The following is a 24642-nucleotide window of genomic DNA, read 5'->3' as shown; positions in this document are numbered from 1 at the left end:
AAAACAAACAAACAAACAAATAAATAAATAATTTTGGGCTCCGATATATTTGAGTCGGTTGATTAGATCTTTAAACCAAGGTGACTTAACACGTTAAATAACATTAATTTGACAATACTTGCATTTTTTTTAATACACTGAAATCATGATGTTATGAAAGGGAAATAACCTGAAGTTGTGCCATAGTATGACTAATTCATTACGTCTTACTTTTATTTTGACTAGAGGATTTTTTTAATACCCGGAAGTGCTGATTAACCGTCTCTGATAAGCCGAATACTAAATGACACATTACCTTCTACTTACGTGCACTACCTAGGGTACAACATAAAAGCTTTTACACCCTACATAGAATACTTTGTGTAGAGTTGAGGGCGAGTTGGTATTTACTCCGTGGTCAGCTGTTCAAGTGCTTGCAAACTCTGTGTTTTGATGCCGTTTGCTGTCTGGTGGGCAAAATTGTTCAGCAAAAAATGCAGTGACTTCCAAAAACGATGGGAAAAAAAACTTTAAATAAATATAAATTCATCTAAAACTGGAAGAGTTCTGTACTGCGAGGAATCACAGAGCTTATCTATGTGTGGAAATATAGAAACTTGAGGATCATCTTATTTTATTTTAGTTATTTTACTCACTATGGTACTTCACTTTGGGTCGGAAAGGACAGGCATGTGTTAAACCCCAGCCTCTGGTGAGTAAAGTTCACATATAAATAAGAAATATTCAGCTTTACTTAAATTTTATTCTGTTTCCTAATAAAAGTTGATCACATTTTATAGATTTTTACCCAGTGACTATATTATTGCACTCATTATATGTACAGAATTGTAATGCACATATAATTTCCTCTAAATAAGCCTATTGATCAGTATCTGTAGTTTATTTCCCTTGTTTTAGTGCTTTTAGAGTCGAAATTGATCACCAAGGAAAATTAACTGGAATAGATTCCTCTAATGATTTTATATACACTATATTGCCAAATGTTTTGGGACATCTGCCTTTACATGCACTTGAATGTAATATGGAGATGGCTCGCTCTTTACAGCTATAACAGCTTCAGCTCTTCTGGGGAGGCTTTCCACACGGTTTAGGAGTGTGTTTATGGGAATTTTTGACCATTCCTCTAGCAGCACATTTGTGAGGTCAGGCACTGATGTTGGACGAGAAGGCCTGGCTCACAGTCTCCGCTCTGATTCATCCCAAAGGTGTTCTATGGACCTTGCTTTGTGCACTGGTGTGCAGTCATGTTGGAACAGGAAGGGGTCATCCCCAAAATTTTCCCACAAAGTTGGGAGCATGAAATTGTCCGAAATGTCTTGGTATGCTGAAAAACTGGAACTTAAGGGCCAAGCCCAACCCCTGAAAAAAACAACACCTGAATTGAATGATTTGGAGTGGTGTCCCAGAACTTTTGGCAATATAGTGTATTTGGATCTAATCAAAACAGGAAGCATAAATCATCCAGAGCTACTGTTAATGTTCACTTCAAAAATCGGCATGGGGAGAAAGTGTGATCTCTGTGACGTTGATCATGGCATAGTTGTTGGTGCCAGATGGGTTGGCTTGAGTATTTTAGAAACTGCTGATCTCTGGGTATTTTCACACACAACAGCATATCAGGAGCTGAACCATGTCCACATCAGAGCTGGATTTGGAGAGATTTAAAAGAGCTGTGCTGTGTGAGCAATGGCTCAGTTCTTTATTTATTTATTTATTTATTTATTTTGTATTTGAATTTTACCCTTTGCGGTTTCTCAGTAACATGACAAGCTGCAAAACTTTAAGTACATTCACATCTAGAGAGTGAATCAGAGTCTGTGGATAGCTGCTATACCAGAAATGTAGACAGGAGCTAACTTGTTTCTTTATATATTCTTTATTTAATTTTTTATTTAAAAATTTTTTTATTTTATTTTTATTTATTAATTCTTTATTTTAATTTTCTTTTTTTGTTTTATATGGTCATTATGGAAAGATGAGATACAGGTACATACAGATATGATCTAGAAGGGAAAAAAAAGCCTGCTGAGAAACTTCTTGAAATCTATAAAAATGTATTTTTAAAAAAAAATAAAAAAAATAAAATAAAATAATAATAATAATAATTCAGTCAGGGTGCATCACATCAACATGCTTTTTAATAATTTTTTAAAACCCTTCCCCAAATGTGAAGGCTGATTCCACTGCTGTTTGTAATGAAGGCCCATTGCCATTACTATGTGGTTTAAATTCAGTAATAATTGCAAAGTCAAACATGACTCAGTATTACAAAGCTCATTGTTACTAAAATGAGTCATTGTCCTTGGTTAAGCTTCTTTCAACATTTTTGTGAAAAGGCATGTAAAAGAAACCTGCATCATGTGCTGACCACCTCACAGCAGCTTTCTTATTTCCTGCTCAGAGTAAGGAAGTAACAAGACTGTGGTTTCTCCATTTCTTTTGTGAGTGTACCGTCACTGTGAATGAAGGAAAAGGATGAGGAAATAAACAGATAAATACTTCAGTATACTGCATATTTATTTCTCTGTCTTTAGGTAGGTAGGTAGATAGATCACATGATAGATAGATCAACTGTGACCCCCTTTTTTACGTAAAGATTTTAGATATGTCAACATTATTTCCTATACATATTCTGTATAGGAAAGTATAGGAGCTATAGGGTACCATGTTCTAGTTCCTGTTAATGTTCTAATTTTAGTTGGAGGATTGGAAAGTAGTATTAGGCTGATTCCAACAACAACAAAAAAAACCTCAATAGTCTTTTTGGATCTGCAAATAAACATAAACGTTTTTACATATAAACAGTGTTAGGATAGATTTTTATTATATTTACATGCCATAATTTGTAACACTGCATTGTAAATGATTGTTATGTGAAAGGACTTAACTGTGAAGTTCTTCTTCTTCAAAAAAAAAAAAGCTTCAAGAAAACCATATCATGTGGAGATCAGGAGCAGATGATACTCACGGCATCCCAAAAGGAAGTGTGTCATCAGGCCATCTCTTACAGAAACATTACAAAAACATTACAGGATTTATTTCAGTAGTAAATCAAATAACAGAGACATGCCTTAGTAAGATACAATAGACTAAACAATATTTGTGAGATCAGGCTGATATCAGATATGAAGATCTGGTGTGCCGTTCATCCCAAAGTTGTTGAGTGGGTTGAGGTCAGGGCTTGAATCATTCAAGTACTTCCACCTTATCACTGGCATTCCATGTCTTCATAGACACATGGAACAGGTTTGGTCCTATTAGTTCCAGTGAAGGGAAATCTTAAGACCATGGCATGCAAAGACATTCTCTAGATTTGTGTGGCAAAAAATTTATGGGTGTAATTTTTTAGTATTTGCTATGTCTACAACATATAGCTTTATATTGTCCATAATCTAGGTTAGTTGAGGTTGTTTTTAAATCATTTAAATCTTAATCTCAACAGTGTTTATAATCCTGTATTTTATTGTATGTCTTGTAAAGAATAGTTTCTATTCAGTTTGTATAGTGTGCTTTATGGTTTGTTTGCTTGTCTGTCTCAGAAGTATTTGTGGTGTTCTTCAGGGTTAAGTACTCGGGCTGCTAATGTTTTATTTTTTTTATTTTTTTCATGGAGGAGTCATGGAGGGGCTCGATCCTGAGGAGCAGTTTCTCCGGGATGCCAGAAATGGGAACCTGGCAGGAATTCAAAGACTTTTGATGTCTAAAATAAAGGAAGAAGCAAAATTGAACATCAACTGTAAAGGTATTGTGTGTGTTTCATTACATTTTTATAGTCTTGTGCCCATATTGTTTGGTTTATTGCATTAGACTTTAGGTTTAGGTTTATCTAAGAAATAGATGGATGGCATTATGTTTAAGGGACACCCTAGAGAGCACTTTATCCTGATTTACATACCATATAGGCACCGAGTGGGCAATTTCACAGCATTATTTTTTGACCATGGAGGCAATAAGGATGGAATTTTCTTTAGTGTTTTATTTCTTATGGATTTAATGCTGACTGTAACACTGTTTCTTGCTCTCAGGCAAGAGTAGGTCAAATTTGGGATGGGCTCCTCTTCATCTGTCCTGCTACTTCGGACACAAGGACGTGGTGGAGGAATTGCTTAAGGTAAATGTTCTTTAAGTAAACTTTCTTTATGAATTAATAATGAAACAATAAAATGTCACTGAATCTCTTGTTCAGGCTGGAGCAGATGCCAATCTGACAAACAACGTAGGCGACACACCACTTCATAAAGCAGCTTTCACAGGACGACAGGTACATTATTATATTAACATAATAATCATTACATTTGTACTGGAACTGAAACTTTTCATGGGTTGAACCTTGAGGGTGCACATGGTCCAGGATGGTTCAGTAGTCTTCAGCACTGACACACCCATCCATCACAAAAATGATGTGAGAGGCTCATATCAACGATTTGTCCTCTTTTGATCTCTGATATGTCTTATGTGTTATAATGCAATATTTTATGTGCAATATTCTCACACTCTGCTCTTATGGAATGTGAACTCAGTGAAGACTGGCCACCAGGTCGTTCATATAATGCCATGAAATCTCCAACACTATATTGGCCAATGTTTCAGTTTCAGAGTCCAACCCCTGTCTCTTCAGTTGAGGTTTGATTATTATTTGGGTGTGGATTTTTACTTTTTGTGTTCTGTGTCTCTGTGTAGGAGGTGGTGAAACTGCTGCTTCAGTACGATGCCTGTCCTTCAGTCATCAATGGCTCAGCTCAGATTCCCAAAGACATCACACATGATGAGGAGATCAGGAGCATGCTGGAGGGTACTCATATAATCCTCCTTTTTCTGAGCTTTTTGAGACAAAGTTTGGCTAGAAATTTTGTTGAGACTTGGTAACTCTTATATATGCTGGTAAATCATACACTGGTGATTGGGGGAAATGCCTTGTGTGAAAGCAGCCGTATATTATTAGGGTAAGCTGTATTTTTTTTTAAACAACTACCACAACTTCTTTCATCTTTTTTACACTTAAAATTACATGAGAGCTGTGGTGTTGCACATAACAAAGCAGTGATTACCTCACATGGATTTAATGCATGACAGGAAATGTATGCCTAGTATTTATTACTATAAGCAACATGGTTTGGCTTTTTCAATGCTGATTAGAGGGTTTTTTTCTCTGGCAGCGGCTGAGCGTACCGAGGAGAGGAAGTTGGAGGAGCAGGTGTTAGAAGCAGCTCGAGAAGGAGCCACAACTACCCTGTTAAAACTGGTACTAGCACCACAGCTTATCACCCACATGATCATGTGCAACAGCCAGCATTCTAAACATGTTGAGCAACCCAATGTTTAGCATGTGATCGGAGAGGGTTAGAAATTCAGAGAAAGGGCCTTATGCTTATATCCAGCTTCACTAGAAACTGTTTGTGGCTTCTTTGTGCTTAACCCAAGGGGTTAATCTCCTTTTCCTTTTTCATCTGCTATTCTTGCCTCATAAGTGTACAATGCTTTCTTATATTTTCTGTGGCCTTGTTTCCTGTTAGCAAAACATCTACCTGTGACTTATAGTTTTTAACCCCAAAAGTCAATATGCTTACAGGTTTAAACTCCAAACTGATTTATTTTCCTATAACAGCATGTCAGAAGTGTTTTACATGTTGTTTCTCTAACAAACTGACATAGCTGGCCAGGGAGAAACCTCCAAACATCAACTGCACAGATCTGCTGGGTAACACTCCCTTACACTGCGCTGCATACAGAGGCCAGAAACAGTGTGCAGTCAAACTGCTGCAGAACGGAGCCAGCCCCAACATCAAGAACAAGAACGGTAACAGAACAGATCATCATCATCATCATCATCATCATCTCATACAAATAAATAGAATGCCATTTGTATTAATTTTTCAACTCGACATGAAGTTGCGAACAATACAGCATTTTGTTTTATTTTAGTTTTGCTTTATTTTTGCCTAACACTTAAATAGAAAATGAATCAATGAGCTATCAAATGATGAATCTTGACATAAGATTTTATTTAAATAAATAAATATTGACTCAGTACATTTCAGCATAAACAGAGTCGAGTTCATCTGGAAGTACAAGTGAGCTATTCTACAGACTATTCTCAAGGGTGTGACTCTGTAACTGGGAAAATGTTGATGAAATTAATATTCAGAGCAGAGTTACATGTTTAAGCTATTTGGAAATGAAATTCTGCTTTTTATGACCCTGTTTAATAGTATTGTTGGATGGGACAATATCTTGTTTTTCTTTTAAAAATGAAGTGAGTGTGTGATGAAATGATGAGTGTGTGCTGATTTAGACACGCTTTGATATACTGTTAAGTTTTCTCCATGGTGTGTTTTCAGGTCAGACTGTATTTGATCTTGCGAAAGATGCAGAGATGAGGCAGATCCTGGAGGGCGGTTTGATGAAAGTGAGTGAAGCGCACAGACACACTACACTACATTGTTAGTATCTATCTCCCAGTGTTGTAGGCTTCTGGATTCTGATTGGTCATTGGCTTGTTCTGATATGCTGTAGTTTCTATAGTAATAGGTCATTTACAGTGGACATTTCATATAAACAGATTAAAGAAAATTGTTGATATGAGTTGAGTTTTGACTTGTAACAGTCGGAGCTTTTGCTGACGATATATTCTGGACAGAGAAGTTTACGTTCTTTAATATATAAAAATTGTAAATGTTGGAAAGTTGAAAACTTTCTATGCTATAAGAAGCATGAAACGTATCTGGACAAGATGTTTTGGAAATTAATCAACTTCAGGGTGGTAATAGTAACTTCCTTTTCAACACAACACTCCATCCTGGATTATTTTCAGCAGTGATTGTGACAGTGCTTTTTCTTTACAGGGTCTGAGGCGTTATGTTCAGATGTTTGAAGGTCCTCTTTGGAAGGTATTTTTATGGTATTATTTATGGTATATTTATGTGTGTGTGTGCATACAGTGTACATACATACATAGTGGTAATATACCATACTGTATAAACCACTGTTTAATCTTGCTTCTATTTATAAGCATCATATATAATTATATATATAAATATGATGTATTAACCATTTAATATGTCTGAATATTAACTGATCTAATACAACTCTACTACAATCTTTATTTATTGTGCTTTATCAATTACTGATTTGAGCAGTTGCTATTACATTATATGCTGAACTCAGGGCTGAGGACAGTAGAGTAGTAATTCCCAGATGTTGTGAATGTTATTTATTGCTCTAGAGCACCAGGTTCTTTGGCTGGCGTTCCTGCTGGGTCGTTCTTCAAGATGGAGTTTTGTCATGGTACTCAAAACAGTGAGTGCTTTTAAAAGTTTGCTTCTTCACATTCACAAATGCTGAATTAAAAAAGTCACATATCTGGCTATGAAGCAGAAAGAGTTATTTTAATAATTCCCTTGAGTGAATGTTTCAGTGACCGTAAACGGGAAAGTGGGTGTGTCTTCAAGTAGGAGAGACTAAGCAGTGAGATGATTAACAACTTGAGAATATATTTCATGAAAGCTCATATGTACCAGTCAAAGACACATCAACCAGACTGCAGTGTTTAATATACTATTATTAATAATATTGAATCCTAATAAATGTTTGTTCTTATTTGAGGTCTGATGCTACATCCAACATTCAGAGTAAAGGCTGCAAAACCCTGACCCAAGCCCAATGTAGTGTAAGATCAATCTTTAGTAATAAAAAATGTCTAATACTAGATGCATATGTTCTTATTTGTAATATTTTCACTGCCCTAATATGTTGCTTTACTCTAACAGACTAAAGACAGCTGCTACTTTACAGTCAAGTACTTTGATGAAAGCGTCCATTATTTTAAAGTCTCACCAAAAGGCAACCCAGAAGCCACCAGAAGAGTAAGAACAGATTTTATTAATTAGAGACGATTCATGAAAGAAAGAAAAAACAGGATTGTTTTCATACTCACACTCTAAAGTCTAAATTCTGAGAGGTGTGTGTTTGTGTGTGTTAAAGAAATGGTTGGAAGCTATCGAGGCACACTCGGCTTTCAGCACTCATTACTGCTCACAGGATCAGGGAAGTGAGGAAGATGAGGATGAGGTGATATTGCTGGGTGAATTGACAGAGTCTCTGCAGGTGAGTAAGGAGCTGTTTATTGTTTATTCTGATATTGACAAGTTCAATACAGTATTTATAGCCCGAATTGTACCACAAAACAACTTTAACCACATAAAACTAACACGCAAAATAAAAAACACAATCCATGCAGCATTAATTGATGTAAGCATTATGAACATATTATAGAACTAAACGTCATATTAGCACAGAATTATTTTTCCGTCAACCAAATTTTATTCATCTCATTTACAAACAATTTGGAACTGAAATCCGTTAATCCCAATTCCTGGAATGATTATGTCAAGTGCATCTGTCTGACAGACGTTTACGTTCTGGCTAGAAATACTTTTAAAAACCACTAAAGAATCCATTCCAATTATAGATACACACATACTGTATAACTATCACTTATTAATCATATCATCCGATTAAAACAAAAGGATTTTTGTAACTGGAGGAGATGTACATCTTCATCAGAAACATTAATGATGAATACTTTTTTGGGGGGTAAAATAATAAATTAAAATGATGTGTAGAAAAAGTGCTAGGTCAGCTTATTCTACAAAGCATCATCACATTCTCTTGGTTTTCAGTCACGTAATGCATGAGAAGAAATTGTTCATTTGATTGTTTTTTTAAACAAATGAACAGCTTCCCTAGTATATTTCTTTCATCCACATTCTTGAATGACTGGTGTTCTCATACGCTTATCATATATCATGAATAAAGAACATCATCAGTAGATGGTAGTTCAGAATAGTCCAAAACTTTAGACCTGCCTTATTGTGATGGTGTAACATGGTTGTTGTATCTTACACTATCCCCAAATTCTTTACCAAATTTTCTGGATTTCTTTTTCATAACTTTCTGTCACTGCTGTTTACAGCGGGCTGAGGCGTGTCATGGGAAGTTGGAGTCTGAGCTGTTGTCCCTCCTCTCTATGGTGAAAGAGGATGCACTCAGTGAAGGCAAGAACAGCTGTATTTATATTTTTTCATTATTAATTAAAAGCCAGTAGAGACAGCTCTTATGTCCAGATGGGAAGTTTCATCATGGGACAATAATTTTTCTTCATTACTTAATTATTTATTAATCTTCTACCACAAAGGTCTCTATCCAGAGCATTTCATGCCAAAATTATACACATTTCTTCTCATCTCAGACCTTAGCTGAGACTACAGATTTAAGCTTGCTTTTTCTAGCAATAAATGCTTAGTTGATAAAATTATCTATAGAAAAAGACTTGAAATTAATAAAAGTTTCTAGAAATACAGTGCATATAGAAAGTCTATACACCACTGTTAAATGGCATTTTTTTGTTGTGTAAAAAAAAAAAAAAATGAAAACAAGATAAATTGCATCAGAGCCTTTTCCAACTTTTAAGTAAAACTGCAACCGGTATATTAAAGTTGAAACAATAAGAATCATTTAGAGCAAAAAATTAAAAAGATGTACAATAACCTGCTTGCAAAGTCTGCTCAACCTTTTATAATAGGGAATGTGGCAGTGTTCAGAATCAACCAATCACATTAAAACATTCATGTTAAGTACTAATTAGTATATACCTAATGTGACTAATTCAACACAAATAAAGTACAGCTGTTCCTATAGGATTCATCTGATATCTTCTTGTAGGCTTGTCACACTGCGCTTAACCCCGGGTTATCGTTGTTGGTAAAGAAACGGTTCACATCTGTAATTTGAAAGCGTCGTTAGCACTGCTTTTTACCCAGCGTTATGAAACTCTGCTCCGGGGTATGGTTGGCACCCCGCATTGTGGTGCTACGTTTGCTCAGTGTGAAGTGGAGCGGTGTTTGCTTGTTGCTGCTGGACGCTTGGCAACAGACAGCCAATCAGAAATTGAGCAGCGAGGCTTATGTCAAGTCAGTACAGTGTAAACAGGTTGCCTGCTGTTCCTTCAATCAGTGACCCCGCAAATATGCAAATAAGAACCCGGGGTTTAGGAATGTACAGTGTGAAACGTCTGTTAATGAATACCCAGGATTAATACCCCAAGTATGGTTTAGCTGTGTGAAACGTGATAACAGATAACCCAGGATTCCTGCCAAGAGGCCAACAGCAACATTCAAAGAATTGCAGCAATTTCTGGCAAGTACTTGTTGCTCTCTACATGTGACAACAAACTCCTGAATTCTTCATATATCTGGGCTACAGGGGAGGGTGGCAATATGCCCCCCCCCACACACACACACAAAAAAAAACATCCAATTTCTTTTTGCCCATAAAAACACAGCCTATCTTTAAAAGCACACCATTCCCATATTGAAACATGGAGGTGGCAGCATCATGCTTTCAGGCTACTTTTCTTCAACTGGAACTGGGGCTTTAATCAGGGTGGAGGGAATATTGAATAGCTCCAGATACCATCAATTTTGACCCAAAACTTTAAGGCTTCTGCTGCAACATTTAAGATGAAGAGGAATGAAATTTACTGTTTAGCATTAAAAAAATGACCCAAATTACACCCACAAATCAACAAAGCAATGGCTTCACCAAAACTAAATCAAGCTTTTAGAATCCAGGTCTAAAGCCAGTTGAAAATCTGTGGGGTAAGCTGAAGAGGGCTGTGCACAGGAAATGCCCAACCAATTTGACAGAGTTAACATACTTTTGGAGGGAAGAATGGAAAAATATTAATAAGGTCAAGCTTATTAAAAACTGATTAAATCTAAAGGTGCTTCAATGAAGTATTAGTTTAGGGGTGTGCACCCAGTTTATTCGTTTCAAGCTTTATTGTATTTTTAATTTTTTCTTTCTATCTTTTATTCCCTAAATGACTTTTATTGTTTTTTTAAATAATATATTTATTATATTATATAGCTTAATATATAGCTTGCAATTTCACAATAAACGTGGAAAAGGTTCTGACAGGATTTATCTTTTTTACATCCCAGAATCATGCCATTTTAACAGGGGTGTGTTGACTTTGTATATCCACTGTAGGTTTAATAATTTTATATTTGCTTAATCGTGATCTTGATATTCATATTTGATAGTCAAGATTGTTTCTTGCATGATGTCTGTTATGAGCGATTCTGACTTTGGTCTAAATAAGGTCTTTCTTTGACAGTGTAAAGTGTGTGTGTGTGTGTGTGTGTGTGTGTGTTGTATTCGAGCAGGCCTCCCGGTGGCTGTGCTGCAGAAGCTCAGAGAGGTGTGTGAGGCCTCCAGCGAGACCTGTTCAAGTCTCCGTCAGTGTCTCGACTTGTTCTCCAGACAGGATGGGGTATGGAACAACCTTCCTTTTTTAAATGATAGATAAAGAGAGATAAACAAATAGTATTCAGGGCTCCTAATGAATTCAGTATTAATAAGCTTCAGAAATGGCAAAGCAATCAATGTGTTAACTCCTTCAAGAGAAAATGATAAACATTAATCTATAAAAGAGGTTTAGAGTTAAGGAGATTTTCAATTTATAATATTGTGGTAATTTTAATATTTGTTATGCTATAAGTGCTGTGGTCTGATCTGAACCGTATGTAGGACTTTTAGAATGAGGACACACCTAAGGCAGACATTTGCAGGGCTGTTCCAAACAGAAGTGATAAAAAATTCAAAGCAGTTAAGTTTGAAGGCAACAACTGATGGACACTTTGCTCCCAAGGTTCTTTGCTGTTGAATGAAATAATGCTTTGTATATGTATTCATCTGCCTTGAACTTTTATACAACCTGGAATTTAAATGGATTTCACTAGAAAGCCATGAATCTACACCCTGAAGTTGGGGGAAATCAATATACTTGCAAAATTATTTATAAATAAAAAAGTTGTGATTGCGTAAATATTCACACCCATTTCTGTGAAACCCATAAAATCAGATGATCTGTATGCAGTTAAAGTGTCACATGCGTGTCAGTATATATATATACACTCAATAAAACATTCCAGCTAGTTACCGTTAGCATTAAAAAATCAGCTGAGCAGGTTGAATGATTATACCCAGGAATGTTATCGGATCAGAAAGGAATCTACAGCGCTGTCATCACACATGTGATGTTGTTACTTCATATGTCTCAGGTAGTACAGGAGGAGGTGATGGTTTATCGGTGTGATGACCTGAGATCAGGTGTGCTACTCAGTGGGTGACAGTGTGACACTCGGGCAGTGCAAACCCAGGAGCATGGGGTCGAAGGCTGGGTAAAGGCCAGGAGATTAATCACTGATAATGCAGGCTAATATGCTAATTAGCAAGTTTGAGAGGGGAATGTTCTTGATTGGGAAGATCTCAGAGATCTCACCTAGAGACCAGGAGTATCCGTGTCAGTTTCCTTTGACTGCTAAAATCACTCAAAATGCTTGAAAGAAAAAATCCTCTGGTTGGGAAAGAAGACATTATGCAAGCTGTGAAAATTTCCTGTAGTGTAGAAAAAAAATCATTGTTACCACATTGTGTACTTTCAGAACAGATATATTTTATTAAGCTATTATTAATCAAAATATATTATTAATTAATATTATTAATCAAACTGTTTTAAATATTCTAAATATTATTACACATTTTAGTACATAATTATTTAATTTAGAATATATTATATAATTTTGAACATTTAAATATTAAATATCTAGCTCATAAACATACATATATTTTAAATATAATATAATACAGTGATAATATAAGGTATTTTTGTAATTTAATTATTTAATTTAAATATTAAATAGTGAGCTATTGTTTTCTTTGGATACATGAGTCTAGTTCCATCAGTGTGGTGCCTTTATTATTATTATTATTATTATTATTATTATTATTATTATTATTATCATTATTAATAAAAAAATGACCCAAATTACACCCACAAATCAACAAAGCAATGGCTTCACCAAAACTAAATCAAGCTTTTAGAATCCAGGTCTAAAGCCAGTTGAAAATCTGTGGGGTAAGTTGAAGAGGGCTGTGCACAGGAAATGTCCAACCAATTTGACAGAGTTAACATACTTTTTAAGGGAAGAATGGAAAAATATTAAATATAATACAGTTATAATATAATGTATTTTTGTAACAAATACAATAATTTTTTACAAATTATTTAATTTAAATATTAAATAGTGAGCTATTATTTTCTTTGGATACATGAGTCTAGTTCCATCAGTGTGGTGCCTTTATTATTATTATTATCATTATTATTATTATTATTATTGAATCTAAGAAAGCCGGCAAAAAAGTGCTAACCCAACTAAGGCAACAATATCTCACCAAATGTAAGGTTGTTCAGTGAGATATTGTTTTATTGTTATAATCCAATAATTATCATGGTTGCGTGCTGGAGGTGACTGATGTTTGCGACCTTGTCCTTGTATTACCCTGTGTGTAAGAGACACCAGAATTCCATCAAGTCTGTCAGTGCATGTTTTGCAAAGGGCCACCAGTTACATGATACCCGAAGGATTGTGTTTCCAAATGAGTGTACTTGAACGTGGCAATCCGCTTCTGTTCTATCAGATCATTCAGGAACTTAATCATAGCTTGTCTTATTTATAGACTGTATTAAAAAAAAAGGGTTCTTAATATTTAACCAAAAGCTTATTGAGTGCTAGGTTATTCTTAAAATTTATATTCTAGTGTCAGGCAGCCTGAAAAAACATGATCGATGTTGCTAAGGCTAAATCCTGGAAAACCAAAAAGACTTAAACATAAATATACAGATTTTTATTTTAGTTTCTTTTCTAAACTGCCTTGGTGTTTATGTGGAAAGATCATGTCTAACAGTAGAAATAGCCAGTCTGCATAAAGTTGAGACAACTCTGAGAAAAAACATGTTGAAATTTGTAATTTGTAATCAGTTTAGTCAATCAATATATTAGTGATGCTGCTACTCCATCAAACCATCATGAAAGAACAGAGAAGCATGTTTCCATACAGACAACAAAAGTTTTAAAATGCAGAAGTGAGTGAATGAATCAGTGATTATATTAACGCAGATGTTAGACTGAACACAGACCAATGGAGTGAAGAGACAACAATGAGGATCATGTTTAAATCAATAAGTGATTTCTTTAAACCTCAGGAGCCAAAGTGTATCTATATGTGTGTGTGTGTGTGTAGGCACGCAGCCTGAAGCTGGAACAGGAAGTGGAGAAGAACAAGATCCTGTCAGAGGCTCTGCAGACTTTGGCTACAGAGCATCATGAGCTGGAGCAGTCTGTGGTTCGAGGCTCGTCTCCCCGCAGTGCCATTCTCAGCGAGGACGACTTCTATGATGCGCTTTCCCGTTAGTGCTCCTATATTTTTCTAGTGCTGTCATTTACTGATAAGTACTATATTACTGTTTTCACTAAAAGTATTTGCATCCCTCAACTTGCTAGTGTGAACCTAAGGTGAGATTTGACTCTATGTTTAAGGTCATAATCTCAGAAACACACGTGTTATACATGTATTTTTTGGTCATTTTTATGAGGGGTCCCAATAATTACAGAGTTGACTGCGTACTCTGAATGCTGCACCAGAACTTTGAGGAACAGCAGCCATTGTTTCTGGTTTCATTAATGATGCAGTGCAGTAGGACACACTACTGCTTTTGCAGTTTTTCAGAAGTACATATGTGGCTTCAGTAGACTGATCAGCACTTAAAGCAATATATTTGATCTGATTTTATTTCAGTAAATAAATACATTTCCTGTATACTTTTTATTTGTTTCATGTGCAGCTTCATTCTTCTTGGCGTTTCTGCTCCTTTAAAAGCCACCCGATCCCCTACTCTGGTTTCATCAGGTAGCTTGATGGCAGTTTCTCTTCTTAGCGTGTCCCCTGTGTGTGTGTGCGTGTGCGTGTTTGCTGTAGAGTCTGACTCGGAGCGTTCGCAGAGCTGCCTAGAGTTGAGTCACTCGTTTGAGGAAGGGGACGAGGGCAGGTCAGAGCTCTATTATAGCGTGGCCAGTTTCACTGGAGGGAGGATGTCCCAGGAGGATTGGCATGGTGATGAAGAGGAGGAGGATGAAAAAGCCAAATCCAATGGAGCCAGAAAACACAGGTGAGTAATGATGTAAAACGGCAGAAAAAGAAAGCTCCAGGTATGAGCCCCAAATTCCTCACAAATTACTATGCTACTATTACCATGCCTATGCTAACGAATATTTAAAATATAATCATGTTTAACGGAAGCTTTTTATCATCATGTCCCCTGTGATGTGTTTGTTTTGATGTTCATGTATTGAAATCAATAATTTAATTGGCGTGCGCCGGAGGAGGAGCTCACATCGAAACTGTTAAAGATTGATGAAGCGGCCAAACGTAACGGCTAGTAATTTGAACTTTTCAGTTAATCTGTGAAAACTGATAAAGACATGAACAGAGTGCTTGATACAAGGTCAAGGTGTCTTTGTCTGTGTTTACTACTTTGCATGTGAGTCCAAAATTATTGGCACCTTTCAAGAGAATGGGCAAAAAATAAAGTGGAGTGATCACTTCTAAAAAACATAAAGAAAATATTTCTTCTAAATAAAGTCATTTATTAATATATTATACATATATTTTATAGTTTTAATTTTTAAATATATGATAATATATTTAATATAATATTAATAATTTAATAAAATATTATTTCTATGTATGCATTTTTAAATAATAGTATAATAGGAATTTTGTTATTAGTTTTATATATGTCTGTTATTTTCCATAACCACGTCTATTTTAGGACATGGCTTTCTTAAAGGTATTTTATTAGTGCAAAACCTGTCAGCATGAACATGTCAAAGCACAGATCTTCTATTGCATGCACACATAGGCTACAAAAAAACCTTTCCAACTTCAGCATTTTAGACTACACTGTCAAAGAAGACTGTAAATGAAATAATACGATAAATATGTAGAATAATAAATATGCGGATCACATTACACTAATTAGGAGGCAATTCTTAAAATGCACTTGTGTGAAGGAACTGGCATCCCAGCTCAAGTTGTTGATTCTGAATGTGAGAGCATGCAACAGGGTGTAAAACTCCTCATAGCTTGCTGATGGACGGTGGATGCCGTGTCTACATCAGAGTCTTTAAGCCAGCAAACACCTCTAATTACACAGCACTATTCACAACAGCACAGGACCACAGTACAAGGAGTTCATGTATTAATGGAGTAGTCTGTGCAAACTCCTAATCCAACCTCTTCTTATGAAACAATAAACATCCACTAAACATATATATTTTTTATCTACTCAATTTTAAATCATTGGCCTCGTGAAGCCATATTTCCTTTCTCTTAGACAATTGGAATAATCTGATGAAGCTAAACTTCCTGTTTTTATCCACACAGCTGAAACTCAAGACATGATTTGATTAAGATATAAATCGTTCACTACGTGAGTGACAGTTCCTGTCTAGACAAGCTTTGTCTCTGCATTTTGGTTGGTTAAGCCGTCCCAGTTTTCATATAGTTTACTTTCTTGTTTTACGAGGAATAAATTGGCCGCACTCTTCATACATGTTTTGCAATTGGCCAGCTGTGCTCCTACACACATTTACACACATCTGTAGCATGTAAGTACCTGCACTGGATTTGGCTGCCATTTTCTTGCAGAGAAAGTTAGAGGTGAAGCTAGAAATAGTTCAGAATGTTGACTGTAGACTGAAGGACTGAATCAATATCCACTCAAACACTATAATATAATTGCTTATGATATATTAAAACAATCTCTCATAGCATGCACTAATTAAACAGGAGATTTACAATCTTTTTCAACACATTTACAGGAAACTGATCTGATATCTTTAATATTTCAGCACTGGATGCAAAATTGTGGTTCACTGAAATGTTTTGCAGATTGTGATGATTTGTGTGTTAGTGATTTAGAAAGCAGTTGTGCAGCACTATGCTAGAATCAGTGCACTTTCTTTGGCTCAATTATTTAATATAATACAAACTTAATAATAAATAACCACATGTTTTTTGTTTCCGTTTCTCAGGATAAGTTTGCCAGCTCCCATGTTTTCCAGAAACAACTGCAGCATCTGGAGCATACTGAGAAAATGCATTGGAATGGTAAAAACACTGAAATTAGTTATTTCACTTTAACATACATGTTTTTAAATACAACAAACCCTGGCCAGGACAGTTACAGGAGGAGTTCAAGTGTTTTTTATAAACTCTGAATAATGAATAAGTAAAAATGTAAAGTGTATGAAATAATTGGCAAATTGGTGCAGTATAAAAGGAATGTGCGAGTATAGGAAAATTTTGACTTTTAACAAATTTGTGCCTTAATTTTTGTCCCTTTTTAGTTCCACCAAATTAATTTATTCTGGTCCAGACAACTGAACAAATAAATAGGAATACTTTAGATTTCAGACCTCATGGCAAGGTGTTGTTTTATTATTATTATTATTATTATTATTATTATCATTATTATCATTATTATTATTATTATTATTATTGTCATTTTTTTTAAATATTGTTATTTATCATATTTTCATTAAAAATTGGGGATTTGTTGGTTGTATTTTTTTTTTAACCTCTGTTACCATTTATTTAAAAATGTAAATAAAAAAAATTTATTTACTTTATTTTTTATTTCATTTAACAAAGCACATTCCAGGCCCATACTATCCACCATGTTCAGGTTAAAAAGTTGTTTTATTTTTTTATTATTATTTCCAAGGTCTTTTTTTTTTTTTTTTTTTTTAAGTTTTTTTCTTTTTTGAAAGCCTGTCCTGCTAAAAAAACAATAAAACAACTCATCAAGAAAACTTGTAATGGTTTCTAGCAAAGTAACTGCTAAAGGACTTGCTAAAAGATGCTAAAGGGTTGTCAGGCCTGTAGTGCTGAAAATTCTTGTAATCATTCCATTTTCCCTGTTTAGGAGCTGTCTAAAATAACAATGCCGGTCATCTTCAACGAGCCTCTCAGCTTCTTACAGAGACTCACAGAGTACATGGAGCACACTTATCTCATCCAGCAGGCTAACGACTCCACTGACTCCATAGAGAGAATGAAGGTAAATGAACAAGAATAAACTGTAAAATCCAGTTATCATAGTGCAAAGAACCAATTCAGAGTAAGTGATGCTGATATTGAAGGTGGTTTTTTTTTCTGAAAACTGCTTAGCTTTTTTTTTTTACACACCACTAATTTGCTGTTACTGAATGCTTTTGCTAGTACGGGATAGCGAAATGACTAAAATAGCATGTATACTTGTCATTCACTATAACTGAACACAGAAGCAGTTGTCATAGTTAGAGATATACAAAATTTTACAAAATAATTTGTAAAATTAATCAATAAATAAATGAGTTTTTTCATGACCTAATTTATAAATCACATGCTCCACCCATATCAAATGCTGTAAGTTTTCATGATACTTTTATTATATATTTTCATCCATCATGCAGTGGGACTAAATCCTGGATACTGTACTAACCATACAGTAAAACAGCATGCATAGTGTTTTATATATTTAGCTCTGTGTGTGTGTGTGTCTCAGTGTGTAGCAGCGTTTGCAGTGTCTGCAGTGGCGTCTCAGTGGGAGAGGACAGGAAAACCCTTTAACCCCCTGCTGGGGGAAACATATGAGCTCGTCAGGTAAATGTAAAACACAACAGCACTGACCATGGCAACATTAAACACATTATTGTTCCATTATTTATGGACAATTTATTTAATTTTAAATGCAGTTTAAAATAAAATCTATAATTTCTTTTTACCTCAGAGAGGATTTGGGTTTCCGTGTGATCTCGGAGCAGGTGAGTCACCATCCTCCAGTTAGTGCTTTCCACGCTGAGGGCCTGCAGACGGACTTTGTTTTCCACGGGTCCATCTACCCCAAGCTGAAGTTCTGGGGTAAAAGTGTGGAGGCTGAGCCGAAGGGCATCATGACTTTGGAGCTGCCCAAGTAAGAACACACACGTCATCAGCAAAGCACGTTGTACATGTTACATACACAGTTACTGCTGTAACAACATAAAAAAAAGCTGTGCTTTTATAAGAGAATAATACACTACAAAATAGTGAGACATTCCCCCTTGACTCCATCTGATTACAGTCCTACTGCAATTTGCCAGTGATTACAATTTTTTTAAAATTTATAAAGCAGTAATACCCTATACTTTTTGTCTATTTATAGTTATATTTATAGTTCATTTTTTCTCTCTCAAAGACAAACACAAATGCAGCTTCTCATGTTATCGCAAAACCGTAAAGTGTAACTCCTCTGTCTTGAAGTTATAGCTTTAACTCTGGCTATTACTAAATATTAAATATTAAATAAATGTATTCATAGTGTGATTAACTCGAAATGTGAAGCCTGACAGAAAAAAACAAGAAACGCATTTAAGGTTCAGTATAAATGTGTTGGATGTAATTAAGCCTGATGATGAATTTACTCCTTCCAGGTATAATGAGGCGTACACGTGGACAAATCCGACATGCTGCGTTCACAACATCATCGTGGGGCAGCTATGGATTGAACAGTACGGCAATGTGGAGGTGATCAACCACAGGTGAGTGATTGGGGAATCATCTGGCTGATCAGGAGCTACTGTTTTCATCTACTTCAGGGTTATTCATTTATTTATACGAAAGATACTTTAAGGGTTTATTAGGCAAGAGTATCTCACATTAGTCATGATTAGGTCTCTATCAGTTAAGTAGTTGTAGTTTAATCATTCTCTAAGTACACATAGCTCTTCCTCAGGTATGTACAGAGCCTTGTAGAGTTTGTATTAGCAAGAACTGTCATGACATCACTTTCAAGTGGACTTGGGCATTCATATGCTTGAAAGTTATGAAACTATAAACATGTAATCTTAGCTCATACTGATAATTTCATTGTGAGTTCTGCGTCTCCCAGTGTTAGCTTTTCAACTGCAAATGCAAAGCATAGCCATGCCTGGCTCTCTAAGTGCTAAGTGCATATTTACTGGATTTGTTATGAAGCCAGACATAAAACAGAACTAAACACTTTATACAGACTGTGTTTACATATGTGTATTGGAGCAACATTGCTAATTCAGCTTAATCAGCAATGTTGCTAATGAAGATAAAATAAAAATTGAAAATAAGCATCTGTACCAAATAGCTCATAAATTATGACTTAAATTATGGCGTGATCTTTCATGTCACGTTAAGTGTTTAAGATACACGTGGTGTCATTCACATGATACACTTTATACAGTAATACTGACAGAATGCTAAACTGCATGCTCCAAATCCTCTGCTCTGTTTTTCTACCAGAACTGGAGAGAAGTGCTGTCTCAGCTTCAAACCCTGCGGTCTTTTTGGAAAAGAACTGCATAAAGTCGAGGGCTACATTCTTGACAAAAGGTTTTTTGAAATTGAATTTCCCTAAAACACTTTTCTAATTTTAGAATACACCATATGTTCTAAACATTTTATGGACCACATGTTATGGAATCTTATTCCTTTGCAGCAAAAAGAAGGTGTGTGTTTTGTACGGGAAATGGACGGAGTGCATGTACGCAGTGGATCCGGCAATGTTCGAGGCTCACAAGAAGAACGATAAGGTCACAGAGGGGAAGAAAAGCAGTAAAGAGGTGCTCTCTCCTTCTCTTCTTCTTCCTCGGCTGTTTTTCTCAAGTAGCCAAGGCAAATTTCTGTGTTTAGCCTGAGCGTTATTTAATATAGTAACAGCTTTCACAAGGAATGACTGTTTATAGCTGCTTTAACGTAAGAGAGACAGACCTTGTTTCATGGACATTTCACAACTTTAATTATAAATATATATTGCAAAAAAAGTATGATGTGTTGCGCATTAATAAAATTAAACTTGTAATTGTTGTATAAGTAAATTGTTACATAAGATGAATAAAAGACTTCAGGAGGTACTCTTATAGCAAAATAATCAACTTATTATTATTCCTCACTTAACACTTTTTTTTTTTATTTCTCGCTATGCGTTTAAGCATAGGTCTTTCAAACTAAGAAAATAAAAGTAACAAAATTATAAACAACTAAGACACGCTCTGCACATCTTCTTCTTTCGGCTTTTCCCTTCAGGGGTGGCCACAGCGAATCATCTCTCTCCACCTATCCCTATCTTCTGCATCCTCAACACTTGTACCCACTAGCTTCATATCCTCATTTATTACATTTACATACAGTATACCTCCTATTTGGCCTTCCTCTTTGCCTCCTGCCTGGCAGCTGCCTGGTCCAAACCATCTCAATCTGGCCTCCCTAACTTTGTCCCCCAAACGTCCAACATGAGCTGTCCCTCTGATGTACACGTTACGCTCTGCACATCTCTCATCATCTTTTTTAGCATCTCACTGAAACACACCCAGCATACAAAGAGCATTAATCACATACAGATGCACACTCATTCATAAAATTAGTCATTCCTTCTCCAAGACTACTCCCTCCATTAAAAGTCTGTAAGACCATACACCTGAAGCCACAGAAATCTGCCATCACCATTGAAATGGAGTAAGCTGAATGGATGGAGTTAGCTGAATAGATTAGAGATGTTGTAGTTGATATACAGGAAAAAAAGACCTAATGACTGTGATTTGTATTATTAATTAGTCAGTGTCTCTCTGTGCTCCTCAGGGGTCCAGTGCTGAATCTGAAGAAAGCCCACAACCAGGCAGCAACTCTCTGGAGGAGATTCCAGGCAGCCAGTTACTCTGGAAAATTACACCACGACCAGCCAACTCTGCCCAGGTGTCTCTCTTACACACACACACCCACATACACACACACACACACACTTTTCCATTCTTCATCAGGTTATTACAGTCTGGATGGTCATTCAATCTGATAAAGAGATCAGTGTTTCTTTCTTCTTCTCTGTTGTAGATGTACAATTTCACTTCGTTCGCCATGCAGCTAAATGAACTAGATGAAGAGATCGAAGCTGTAATTCCCAAAACTGACTGCAGACTCAGACCCGACATCCGCGCCATGGAAAATGGAGACATTGGTAATGTTTGGATATGCATGTGTGTTTGCTTGAAATTCATGAGTTAATGTCATCATTAACACTGGAGATTTGTCTTAGTATTTCTTTTTCTTTGTCTTTATTTGTGCCACCAGAGTAATTACACTCTAAATACTACTACTACTACTACTAATAATAATAATAATAATAATAATAATAATCAGTATCATTTGGTATTTTTGTTTTTATAATATAGTATAATTCCGTAATATAATATAATGCTAATAAAATACAATACCATTTTTTTAAATCATAATACTAATATTTTTATGCAGTACATTGTATAATATTTTGTATTATAATGTATTATAAAGTAATTAGCAGTTCATGTCATGTGATTTATATATTTATTTTTTCCATTTAAAAATACATCCTAGACTTTTGTTCATAGTTTAATTTTGTCCTTTGACCTTCTGCCTCGTGCCCTCAGACTTGGCAAGTGAGGAGAAAAAGAGGCTGGAGGAAAAACAGAGAGCAGCACGCAAGAGCCGGGCCAAGTCAGACGAGGACTGGAAGACAAGGTGTGTGAGAGTTTCCTTCACTTGCTTACTATCAGTAACAGCTCTAATTAGGTCTAAGCTCATTGCTTAAAGCTTGTGAATACACACTTAAGACAAATTGTGTCACACTGATAACTGCACTAAATATTAGCCCAGTGTAGTGCTACACACATTAGACACTACTGTCCAGTAACTGATACAAGACAACTGAGAAATCTAAATGTGATGTTTAAATTTTTTTTTTTTCAATAAATAAACATTATTAATTTATTTATTTAATTCTGAGAGAAAATAATCTTTTTTTAAAAAAAAAAACAAAAAAACATCTGCTTCTTATCAGCCTTAGTTTATGTACAGTGGATGAATGAGCTGTTACTTTAGAAATGAGAACATATTATTGTTAATATAAATATTAATATAAACCTGCGATTTTTGTATATTATGCAGCTTCTGTTCATTAACTAAATGCTTCTTTATTTCAACACTAATTGCACTAACACTGCAACGCTTATCTGTTTTTGGTGTTTTTTTTGTTTTTTAATCTGCTTCCATCTGTCCTGTGACCTGGCTGTGGTGATTAGAGGCTCCATCTCTAGCCCCAGGTTTGCTCTCCGTGCTATATACTGATTTTTCTTTAGTTTTGCTTGTTAATGTTTTCCATTTCTGAATAACACACTTCATGGCATGCATTTATATAAAAAAAATCTTCATGGCAGTGTATTATTCCAGCTACATCACAGTGATTTGCCAACAGTTTTGATGTTTTATTTATTAATCTGTGACCCATCAGGTTTTTTAACTGTTTATAGTTAGGTATAGTTAGTTTTTTTTTTTTGCTGTTGTTGAATTTCTGCAGAACGAAATTTTTCCTGTTCTTATTCACATTAAAACATCCATAAACAGTTATTCCCTCACCAGTCTGTTTTCCCCTTTATTCTGATGTACTCTTTCACCATTTAGTCTTCAGTTTATTGTTTATTCTATCTGCTGTACCATGAACAGTCTTTATGAGTGATTTACTGACATGCATGTTTGTGAAATCTTGCTAATCTAGTGGGATCAGTTTAACAAAACCATTTACACCCCATTTACTTTATTAAAAGAGTTATATTTATAAAGAGGCAGTGTGTGTACAAATTCTGACTCTTGTCTTGTGTTTGTTTTTCGAGCAGGTGGTTTCATCAGGGTCCGAACCCTCATACCAACTCTCAAGACTGGCTCTTCTCCACCGCTTACTGGAACCGAGATTACTCCCAAGTGCCTGATATTTACTGAGACGAGCTACAGTGTCTTCAAGCTAACCGGTCCATGTGGGATATTTGTGTGATAAACTTGCTTCTTAGACTGAACAGGTTTATAATACCTGCGAGTTCCCTTTATGTTATTTATTTATTTTTTTAAGAGGAAACTGTTCTTAATTAATTCTTCATGCATATCAAATGATAAAGGTGGAGTAATTCAGGAATGTAAAGTCAATCATGTGATGGTTTACTCAAGCTGCCCTAGTAAGAGAAAAATAATCATATTTATCGAGGATAGAAATGAAAGTTTTTTTTGTGTGTGATCAGATTCACAGCGGTGACGTTTTTAAATTATGACAAAGAAATGCATTTATATCACAATCATCCACTTTTCTAAACAATAAGAACACAAGAACACTACTAGTTTTTAATTATGTACTAAACTTTGTATTATTTATTTCAAAGCACTTTTCATGCTTTACTTTTTCACTAGGGTACTGAATATTTTAAAATAATATTTAATGCCGATGTGTAGCTTCACATGCTTCTTCACCTTGGACTTTATTTTTGTTCTCAATAATGAAAAGACGATAAAGGTTTTCATCGTCTTGTAGTGATTTGTAGTGACGTGTGTGTGTGTGAGAGAGAGAGATAGAGAGAGATCCTAATCCTATTCATAAAAAGCTAATAATGTGAAACATTACTCCACCATAAGCAGATCATGATTAACTAAGTTGGTTTAAGGTTGGTGAGGTTGTGATGGATGATTTAAAGCGTTCAATGCATTTCATTTTAACACACAGACAGTTTATAGTTTAATAATCTGTAAATTATTATTTGCTGTTGTTTTGTCTACATCATAAGGTTGTATAGCTGGATTTTCTCATTTGCTGAATAAAACCCTAAGCAGGCCCAA

At 35.4% G+C, this 24642-nt stretch overlaps 1 protein-coding gene across 3 annotated transcripts; it reads left to right on the top strand.

Moving 5' to 3' along the window:
* The first annotated feature begins 308 nt into the window (after nucleotides 1-308).
* osbpl1a (oxysterol binding protein-like 1A) lies at nucleotides 309-24642 on the top strand. Of its 3 annotated transcripts, none has more exons than XM_058401810.1 (29): nucleotides 309-691; nucleotides 3617-3742; nucleotides 4026-4111; nucleotides 4187-4261; nucleotides 4681-4792; nucleotides 5157-5242; nucleotides 5653-5797; nucleotides 6339-6406; nucleotides 6843-6887; nucleotides 7223-7296; nucleotides 7603-7666; nucleotides 7767-7862; nucleotides 7981-8103; nucleotides 8972-9053; nucleotides 11226-11332; nucleotides 14146-14311; nucleotides 14881-15070; nucleotides 16998-17073; nucleotides 17891-18025; nucleotides 18512-18609; nucleotides 18737-18919; nucleotides 19419-19526; nucleotides 20260-20349; nucleotides 20456-20579; nucleotides 21595-21708; nucleotides 21844-21967; nucleotides 22416-22506; nucleotides 23067-23087; nucleotides 23658-24642. In XM_058401810.1, exons 2-29 carry the CDS (start codon nucleotides 3619-3621, stop codon nucleotides 23758-23760), a joined length of 2910 nt encoding a protein of 969 aa, XP_058257793.1. In that variant the 5' UTR covers nucleotides 309-691; nucleotides 3617-3618; the 3' UTR covers nucleotides 23761-24642. The 3 variants fall into 3 exon arrangements, with proteins under 3 accessions (XP_058257793.1, XP_058257792.1, XP_058257794.1); XM_058401809.1 differs by having other exon boundaries at nucleotides 310-691; nucleotides 3614-3742; XM_058401811.1 differs by lacking the exon at nucleotides 23067-23087 and having other exon boundaries at nucleotides 313-691; nucleotides 3614-3742.

This window comes from Hemibagrus wyckioides, linkage group LG10, assembly GCF_019097595.1.
Source record: "Hemibagrus wyckioides isolate EC202008001 linkage group LG10, SWU_Hwy_1.0, whole genome shotgun sequence".
Taxonomy (NCBI): Eukaryota; Metazoa; Chordata; class Actinopteri; order Siluriformes; family Bagridae; genus Hemibagrus; species Hemibagrus wyckioides.
Note: the sequence above shows the minus strand (reverse complement) of the source record. Positions and strands in the feature narration are given on the sequence as shown.

Excerpts from the sequence above, each read along its gene's own strand:
- osbpl1a (XM_058401810.1), top strand. The coding sequence starts at position 3,619 with ATGGAGGGGCTCGATCCTGAGGAGCAGTTTCTCCGGGATGCCAGAAAT. Across the intron at positions 5,243-5,652 it reads CAACTACCCTGTTAAAACTG|CTGGCCAGGGAGAAACCTCC; the intron begins GTACTAGCACCA and ends AAACTGACATAG. Across the intron at positions 17,074-17,890 it reads TGAGAAAATGCATTGGAATG|GAGCTGTCTAAAATAACAAT; the intron begins GTAAAAACACTG and ends TTCCCTGTTTAG.